Here is a 10000-nt window from a genome sequence, read left to right as displayed (position 1 = left end):
ATCTCTCCTCTCTCTCTCCTCTCTCTCTCTCTCTCTCCCATCTCTCCTCTCCCTCTCTCTCTTTCTCTCTCTCTCCCCTCTCCTCTTATTTGACGTGTTCTCTGCGTCCCCCAGATGTTTCTGTAAGGACTGCCTGGAGATACTTGATGGCCCAGGAACCTTTGACAAGCTGAAGGACGTGGATCCGTGGAGCTGCTACATGTGCCAGCCGTCCCAGTGCAACGGAAACCTCAAGCTCCGACCAGACTGGAGTGTCAAAGTCCAGGACTTCTTCGTCAACAACAGCGCCATGGCGTTTGTACGCACTTTGTTCCCTCAGATTCTTAGTCCACATTTGAACGCTGCGCAGCTTCTTGCATTTATTGTGTTAAAAGTATTTGTGCACAGCTGCAGATAGAGACGAGTACAGAATCTTTTGAAGCTTTGCTACATGACGTAAAGACACCACAAGACGTTATTATGCAACTCTCTTAAGTCGTAAGAGTTTTATATGTAAGTGTTGACTTCACAGGAGCCTCACAGAGTTTACCCCTCCATCCCTGCTGATCTGCGCAGACCCATCAGGGTGCTCTCGCTTTTTGACGGCATTGCAACAGGTTGGTTGATCCGATTATAATCTTTAGATATATATAGATATATACGTACGACTGAGGAGGAGCTTGAGAAGTGACCTGCATGTTGTTCCTCTCAGGCTACCTGGTGCTCAGAGACTTGGGCTTCAAGATGGAGCGCTACATCGCTTCAGAGATCTGTGAAGATTCCATCACAGTGGGGTTGGTCAAGCACGAGGGGAAGATAGAATATGTCAAAGATGTCCGAACCATCACGAGGAAACACGTGAGTACGAGCCGCTCCAAGCCTCGGCTCTGTGGCCGCTCGGCTCGTGCAGTTTGTAGAAACGTCAACTTCTCTCTGTGCTTGTGTTGCAGCTGGCTGAATGGGGTCCCTTTGATCTTCTGATCGGAGGAAGTCCGTTGTAACGACCTCTCGATGGTCAACCCTCTGAGAAAAGGATTGTTTGGTACGCCGTCTGTCGACACGTAGTCGTGATGAAATGCTCAAGATATTCAGATTAAAGTCGTAACTTTACAGATTTAAGTTGTGAATCTAAGAGAAACAAATAATGTGCAAAGTATATTTTGATCAAGTTCCACTGCTAGCTGGACATTAACCCCCCCCCCCCTTCTTTAACAACTGGTCCCGGTGCGTCCTGCAGAAGGCACTGGACGGCTCTTCTTTGAGTTCTACCGCCTTCTGACTTTGTTGAAGCCGAAAGAGGAAGACGAGCGTCCGTTCTTCTGGCTGTTTGAAAACGTGGTTTTCATGAGTGCCAACGATAAATCAGATATCTGCAGATTCCTCGAGGTGATTATTTGTCGCTGAAAGCGTCCTCTCAGCTCGATGGCAGGAAACACTGAACTCATTTCTGCTGATTCTTTGCTTCAGTGTAATCCGATCCTCATCGACGCAGTGAAAGTCAGTCCTGCTCACAGAGCGCGTTACTTCTGGGGAAACCTCCCCGGCATGAACAGGTACGTTTAGAACCAGTTCTCTTTCTACACAATGTGAGTTAATGTGAGTTAACAGGCCGGTCTGCCTTTCTGCTTAGACCTCTCGCTACGTCCCTCGATGATAAAGTGGGCCTCCAGGATTGTCTGGAAATCGGACGATTGGCAAAGGTATTTAGTTTAGTTTGATTCCCTATGTGTGATCTACGATAAGCTGTGACAGTCTGCTGTTATAGCAGGTAACCCGGGGATCAGGGTCTTCCATGGCATTCTGTGTGGAAATAAAAAGGTTTTTAAATGTCTTAAAGGGACCGTTCTGATGTGTTGAAGTGTATGAGCTTCATCTCCCGTCAGTTTGTACACACAGACAGGAAGCAGGAAGTAAAGACTCCTCTGGTGTGTTTGAAGAGAGAAAGAGGTGTAGATATTCTAAATATATCGCACACTTGAACTGATGTTTGTATGTGTGTGAAACACGTCCACAGCAGAACACTGCTTTACTTCCTGCTTCCTGTCTGTGTGTACACGCTGCACGACTGTAGTAACACACTGACTGAGCAGAAGCTCAGCCTGTGGATGAACACTGCTAACATGTAGACATGTTGGTACTTCATCACATCACAAGTGGTTCTTAAAAGGTTGAACCCTTGACTCGGTGCACCTGCAGAAACTGATTCTGATTGTTCGTCTCCTGCAGTTTGAGAAGGTGCGCACCATCACCACGAAGTCTAACTCCATACGGCAGGGCAAGATGGGGCCGCTGCCTGTCACCATGAACGGCAAAGAGGATTACCTGTGGTGCACGGAGATGGAACAGTAAGACCTTTTAACACATTAAACTCTTCCATCCAAACATGCAGCTCGTGATGCTTCACATAGAAAACATGAGTACAACAATAAATACATTATGACAATCAACTTAAACACAAGCGATAAACAAAGACGAAAGCTTAAAGACGAAGACTGTAACGTCGCTGAGTAAAAGAAAAGGTTTCAGAAGCACTTTCATTTATTTGATTTAAAAGGCGATCCGACTGGAACATGAAACAAAAGGTCATTCAGAGCTTTATTAACGAGTGAAACACTACGTGCAGCGTGTGATCCGAGCGCTTCAGATAGAGGCTGAAACACTTACTCATTGTGTTGTTTCAGGATCTTCGGCTTCCCCAAACACTACACGGACGTGAACAACATGGGCCGGGCGCAGAGGCAGAGAGTGCTGGGCCGCTCCTGGAGCGTGCCCGTCATCCGCCACCTCTTCGCCCCGCTGAAGGATTACTATAAATGTGAACAACAACTGTGAACCTGAACCCCCCCTTCCCCCCCCGTAGTTCTCACGTCCTAGTTCAGCTCCTGTGAGTATCTTCTATAATCCACCAGCAGACACTTTGCAGCTTCTCCAGGTTTCCTCTCAACTCGGAGCTGAAATCACACAATCATGTGTCATCAGCACTGACTCATCGTTACTTCACTGAGCAGCTCCAGGATCCTGAACTCAGACCCACAAATAATGATAACTGTACTTAATTATAATGAATAATTCATGAAGCTCGTTGGACAAAATGCCTCGATTATAATACGTAAACTTATTTATAGCCTTAATTTACATATTTGGATATTACAGTTAATAATTCTACAAGGGCCGTACGAGAAGCTTCATTCATAACGTCGACTTTCAAATCCTTAAAAGAAAGATACAGACGAGGCTGCACTATTATTATTACATTAGGACGAAGAGTAGGAGAGGACGAAGAGGAGGAGAGGACTAAGAGGAGGAGAGGACGACGAAGAAGAGGAGAAGAGGACGAAGAAGAGGAGGATGAGAGGACGAAGAAGAGGAGGAGGATGAAGAAGAGGATGAGAAGAGGACTAAGAAGAGGAGGATGACTAAGAAGAGGAGGAGAAGATGACGAAGAAGAAGAAACAAAACAGAGAAAGAACGAAAAAATAAGGAACAAGAGAAGAAATACGAAAAGGAGAGTAAAAAACAAAAGAGTACGAGAAGAGAAAAAAAGAACTACTAAGAGATACCAAAGAGTAATAATAACGAGATAATCTAATACTAATATGAATTATTATGGAATACAGTAATACGTATTAAATATAGAATAATATATAAATATGATAATACTAATAATAGTCTTATAATATACTAATATAGTTATTATATTACTAATAATATTAATAATAGTATTATACTAATAATATTATATTACTAATAATAGTATTATTACTAATATTATATTACTAATAATATTATTATAATATTATTATTACTAATAATAATAGTATTATAATATTACTAATAATAGTATTATAATATTACTAATAATAGTATTATATTACTAATAATATTATATTACTAATAGTATTATATTACTAATAATATTATTATTATATGACTAATAATAGTAATATTATTATAATATACTATTATTAGTAATATAATAATAATATTTTTATATTAATAATATAAGAGTTAAACTGTAGGATTGTTTCAGACTCTGATCCAAACATCAAGTCACTAAAAGAAACTAAAATATTCTACTTCACTTCATGTTTGTTAAAAACAACTCGCTGCACACAAAGTTAGTTATATTCATTAAGAAAGTTGATTTAATTAAAGATTAACTCATTGAATCCAATCAATAACTTTATTCAAGTGAAGGATTTAAAAACAATTATTAAGAGTGAAAGAGCTTCAGTACGGCCCTAACATCTACAACTCCATATACTACTCTTATTGACAGATCACATGATATTAATATACATATACAGTATATATCGATATATACTGTATATATATATATTAATATATATATACAGTATATATTAATATATACATATACAGTATATATCGATATATACTGTATATATATATATTAATATATATATACAGTATATATATATATATATATATATATATATATATATATATATATATATATATATATATATATATATATATATATATATATATATATATATATATATATGAATGACCTCGCCCCACCGAGCCGGTGCTTCAGGCTTCAGGTTTCTACCTCAACACAGATTTATTGGTTAAGAATCTGCAGTTCCACTTTTTTATCCTGTATTTAATTTATAAATATGAAATCTTTCTACGTGATCTGTATTTACCTGTAATTTGAAGTCTGATCCAAATATGTTCATCTTGAGCTGTGGAGAAGTTTATTCTTCCCGGCACAGAGCAGCAGGAAGAACTTCACTGGTTTCACGTCGCTGCAACACTTCATCTATTTTAAGGATCCAAACCAAAAATACTGTTTTTAATATTTCCGTAAGACCTGAAACACGAGGAGACGTAACTGAAGCTTCGTCACGTCAGTGAGACGTGTTCAAGAGCTTTTATATTCATTTAAAGACCGTGAACACAGATACTGAATCCTGTAAATACTGTGACGCATTAAAAATATGATGAGGAAACTGATAAAGAAATCAATAGAAATAAAGAAAACAGATATTGAGCCACAAAGGGAGGCTCGTCGTCTTCAGAGAAAGTTCATTTCATAATAAAAGACTCACTTAATCTGATTAATCACTTCATTCAATTTAAGGACTTCAAATTTGACATTTGAATGTTAAAAACAAACTCTGTAAACCTAAACTGTTGTTGCCGCAGTAATAATGATTATATATTGTAAACCGCTCAAGTGTCTCTTGAGTTTGGAGCTCACATGTTTTATTGTGAAAGGTTTTGGTGCTTCCTTCAGTGAGAGAACTGTCGACACTTTGACCTCCGTGTTTGTTGGGACGTTTGAGTCCTGACGGTGCTGAGCTAACGAGCTAACGGTGCTAAGCTAACGAGCTAACGGTGCTAAGCTAACGGTGCTGAGCTAACGAGCTAACGGCGCTGAGCTAACGGTGCTAAGCTAACGAGCTATCGGTGCTAAGCTAACGGTGCTAACTCGGTTGTTTTTTCACCTCTGCCTTTAACTGGCAGCAGCTAAATGTGAATGTTCTCGTAGTTGTTTTGCTGAGTGTTGATTGTTTTTATGAAATGTAGAGAAATATTAGTGTGATGTAGGAAACAACGAATAAAAGTGCACGTGGGATTTTATACTTTTTATGGGCCGACTTGTTTTTCTGTTTTAATCCTGTTTGATGTTCTGACATTTGTCTTGTTTTATTGTTTTGATTTATTAAACTCATTCAGGATTAACGTCCTGCAGACTTTTCAAAAGAAAAGCTTCATGTTCATGTAGTTTACTACTTTAGAGCATTAGGAAATTAAGTTACAGATGGAAATAAAAGCTGAGCTGCGAAACCTGCTTCTTATATTTCAAGTTATTGTTCATGTGACAACCGAACGCTTCGTTATTCCCCCACAAGAGGTCATTTAGTGGCAACAAGCGATATTTTCTCTGCAGCTTCAGAAGAAACAAGAAGAACACAAACAAACAGCTGATCAGAAGCTCTTGTTGAACTGATTCCAGGCAGAGTTACTAGAATACTGCACAACAGACTTGATAGTTGTTTATCCTCTGTGTGGTCATGCTGAGTCTCTGAGTGACATGATGTGGTGCAGACACATTCATGATTTATAGTGCATCACGTTAATGGAAATACTCAAAGAAGAAGCAAGAAGCAAGTGAAGACAGCTGTTCCAATCATGAACGTGATGGAAGCAGGTTTCTAACTGCCACATGTTTCCCAGGGCTTCAGTCTCCTCTCCATCTGAGACTCAGTGGGATTCTGATTGGTGGGTTTCACCTCCAGCTTTGCGCCTCCGGGCACTTCCTGTCCGTCCTGCACCAGCCTCATCACCTCTGCAAAGGAGAGCTGCTTCTGCTGCGTGTCCGCGGAGGGTTCTGTCCTGGTGTCTGTGGTGTCACAGTCCCGCGCAGTCCCACGAGGAGACGCACAGCTCCAGTGTGTGTAGCTGTGCCGGTCGATGGGCTCCACGAACCTGCAGACAGGTTTCACTTTGTGATGCGTTGACTCAAACACTGCTACATGTGTACTGCACCATATTCTCTGCACTGGGAACATGTGTGACGTGTTTTATAACGCACAACACTGAAGAGATGCATGTAGTAAAGCAGCAGTGTACCTGTTATAGAAGAAGAGTTTCAGCTCGTGCAGCTTCTCCTCGCTGCTGTTTTTACTTTTCTTTAAATCCTTCAGTCCGTCCTGAAACCTCCGATCAGCCTCGAAGTCAAAAGAATCAAACCTCAAGAAAACAGCCTCCATTTCCCTCAAACACATCCAGCAGCTGCTCCGCTGTCTCTGTTTCAGCGGCAACCCACGTGTTAAAGAAGGAAACAGCTGATCGAGGCGCTGCAGCGCCCCCGCAGGCCGGGAGGGGCACTACAGCCTTTATACAGTTACAGTGGGGGTGCATTTACTGATTTAAGTACGTGTGTGTGTGTGTGTGTGTGTGTGTGTGTGTGTATGTGCAGAAACTGGACACCGTGTGATTGTGTCTCCGTCCTCGACCGACCAGCTGCCAGACGCCACCTTTTTTATTTTAGTATCACAAAACTATACTTTATATAATTATACATCATTAAGTTATTAAACTATACTTTATATATTTATACATCATTAAGTTATTAAACTATACTTTATATATTTATACATCATTAAGTTATTAAACTATACTTTATATAATTAAATATATCATTAAGTTATTAAACTATACTTTATATAATTATATATCATTAAGTTATTAAACTATACTTTAATATATTTATACATCATTAAGTTATTAAACATTACTTATATTTAGACATCATTAGTTATTAAACTATACTTTTATATATTAGTACATCATAAGTTATTAAACTATACTTTATATATTTATATATCATTAAGTTATTAAACTATACTTTATATATTTATACATCATTAAGTTATTAAACTATACTTTATATATTTATATATCATTAAGTTATTAAACTATACTTTATATATTTATACATCATTAAGTTATTAAACTATACTTTATATATTTATACATCATTAAGTTATTAAACTATACTTTATATATTTATACATCATTAAGTTGAAAACTACTTTAAAAATCATTAAGTAACTTACTATATTTTACTGACATGCATTAAGTTATTTAAAAAACTATATTTATATTTTGTAACATCATTAGTTATGAAACATACTTTTATATCAATTATACTATAATTAAGTTATTAAAACGATACTGATATAATATCTAATATCATTGTAGTTAATTTAACACTATACTTATAATATGATATACATTAAGTTATTATAAACTATACTTATAAAAAGTATTATACATCATTAAGGTTATTAGACTTATATTTATACATAATTAGTATTAAACTACTATGTAATTCTCTGTAATTAGGCAAACTATAGCCTTTATTAGTTATACATCATTAAGTATAGTATATCATATACTTATATTTTATACATCATTTAAAGTTATTAAAACATATACATTATATTGTTAACATCAGTATATTTATAACGTATACTTTATAAAGTTATATATCATTAAGTTATTAAACTATACTTTATATATTTAAAAGTATTAACCTCAGTATAGTTATTACATAAAGTTTACTATATTTATATAATCCATGAATATAACATTGTATATAATATATCACTTAATTATTTAAACTATAACATTAATATCTGTTATTAACTATACTTTATATAATATAAATATATCATTAAGTTATTAATATACTTTATATAATTATATATCATTAAGTTATTAAAAACTAACTTTTATATATTTATACATCATTAATGTTATTAACTATAAACTTTGAACTAATATTATATGCATTAAGTTATTTAAATAATACGTTAATCAATTATTATATCATTAAGTTATTAAACACTACTTTAATATAATTATATAATCATTAATTATTAAACTATACTTGTATATGGAATTATATATCAATTAGTTATTAAACATATAATTTATATATCTTTAAGTTATAATTATATATACCTTAGTATACTATACTATATAGTTCATTAAATTCATATACTTTATATAATTATATATCATTAAGTTATTAACTACTTTATATAATTATATATCATTAAGTTATTAAACTATACTTTATATAATTATACATCATTAAGTTATTAAACTATACTTTATATAATTATATATCATTAAGTTATTAAACTATACTTTATATAATTATATATCATTAAGTTATTAAACTACTTTATATATTTATATATCATTAAGTTATTAAACTATACTTTATATAATTATATATCATTAAGTTATTAAACTATACTTTATATAATTATATATCATTAAGTTATTAAACTATACTTTATATAATTATATATCATTAAGTTATTAAACTACTTTATATAATTAATATAATCATTAAGTATTAAACTACTTTAGCTAGAAAATTTAACATCATTAAGTTTATGAAACTTAATTGTATATATTTATACATCATTACAGTTATTAAACTATACTTTATATATTTATACATTCATTAAGTTTATTAAAACTATATTTATATATTTATACATTCTTAAGTTGATAAACAGTCTTATATAATTATATATCATTAAGTTATTAAAAATATACGTTAATAGATTTATAATCATTAAGTTATTAAACCTATGACTTTACATAATTATAATCATTTAAGTTATTAACTACTTTATATATTTATATATCATTAAGTTATTAAACTACTTTATATATTTATATATCATTAAGTTATTAAACTATACTTTATATATTTATACATCATTAAGTTATTAAACTACTTTATATAATTATATATCATTAAGTTATTAAACTACTTTATATATTTATACATCATTAGTTATTAAACATATACTTTATATAATTAGTATATCATTAAGTTATTAAACTATACTTTATATATTTATATATCATTAAGTTATTAAAACTATACTTTATATATTTATATATCATTAAGTTATTAAACTATACTTTCACTTTGTGTCTCTTTGTAGTCATTTTGTGTACACTTTTGCCAGTCAACTTCTGTAGTATTTTGGTTCTTTGTGGTCTTTTGTGTCTCTTGCAGTCCTGTTGTGTCTACTCTTGTAGTCATGTTGTGTCTCTTGGATCATTTTGTGTCTCTTTGCAGTCACTTTGTGTGCTCTTTGTAAGTCATGTGTGTCTCTTTGTAGTCATGTTGTGTCTTTGGTAGTCAATTTGTGTCTCTTTGTGGTCATTTTGTGTCGCTTTGTAGTCATGTTGTGTCTCTTCGTAGTCATTTGTGTCTCTTTGTAAGTCATGTTGTGTTCTCTTTGTAGTCATGTTGTGTCTCTTTATAGTCATTTTGTGTCTCTTTGTGTGTTGTGTTTGTGTCGTTTGGTCTTGATCATTGTTGGTCTCGGTGAGTCATGTTGTCTTCTGTAGTCATTTGTGTCTCCTTTGTAGTAACATTGTAGTCGTCTTGGTGGTCATTTTGTGTCCTTTGTAGCATTTTGTGTCTCTTTTGTAGTCATTTTGTGTCTCT

The 10000-nt window shown here is 34.0% G+C and overlaps 3 protein-coding genes across 3 annotated transcripts in view; 1 reads left to right on the top strand and 2 right to left on the bottom strand.

Annotated features, from left to right (window-relative positions):
* Positions 1-3215, top strand: part of LOC115004967 (DNA (cytosine-5)-methyltransferase 3C-like) — an 11322-nt gene extending 8107 nt beyond the window's left edge. Inside the window, 10 exon segments of the mRNA XM_029426729.1 lie at positions 115-298; positions 512-596; positions 692-837; positions 930-974; positions 976-1021; positions 1217-1365; positions 1447-1532; positions 1610-1679; positions 2206-2324; positions 2661-3215. Coding sequence (XP_029282589.1) covers positions 115-298; positions 512-596; positions 692-837; positions 930-974; positions 976-1021; positions 1217-1365; positions 1447-1532; positions 1610-1679; positions 2206-2324; positions 2661-2811 — 1081 coding nt within the window. The 3' untranslated portion in view covers positions 2812-3215.
* Positions 3216-4780: 1565 nt separating this feature from the next.
* Positions 4781-6788, bottom strand: LOC115004968 (uncharacterized). Its single transcript, XM_029426730.1, has 2 exons — positions 6583-6788; positions 4781-6438 (listed from the first exon to the last, which is right to left on the bottom strand). Exons 1-2 carry the CDS (start codon positions 6735-6737, stop codon positions 6165-6167), a joined length of 429 nt encoding a protein of 142 aa, XP_029282590.1. The 5' UTR covers positions 6738-6788; the 3' UTR covers positions 4781-6164.
* Positions 6789-8884: 2096 nt separating this feature from the next.
* Positions 8885-10000, bottom strand: part of LOC115004966 (uncharacterized) — a 13137-nt gene continuing 12021 nt past the window's right edge. The window contains 1 exon segment of the mRNA XM_029426728.1: positions 8885-8898. Coding sequence (XP_029282588.1) covers positions 8885-8898 — 14 coding nt within the window.

Source organism: Cottoperca gobio, unplaced genomic scaffold (genome assembly GCF_900634415.1).
Source record: "Cottoperca gobio unplaced genomic scaffold, fCotGob3.1 fCotGob3_231arrow_ctg1, whole genome shotgun sequence".
Lineage (NCBI taxonomy): Eukaryota > Metazoa > Chordata > Actinopteri > Perciformes > Bovichtidae > Cottoperca > Cottoperca gobio.
This window is presented reverse-complemented; position numbering and strand designations above follow the sequence as displayed.

Excerpts from the sequence above, each read along its gene's own strand:
- LOC115004968 (XM_029426730.1), bottom strand. The coding sequence starts at position 6,737 with ATGTGTTTGAGGGAAATGGAGGCTGTTTTCTTGAGGTTTGATTCTTTT. Across the intron at positions 6,439-6,582 it reads AAACTCTTCTTCTATAACAG|GTTCGTGGAGCCCATCGACC; the intron begins GTACACTGCTGC and ends ACCTGTCTGCAG.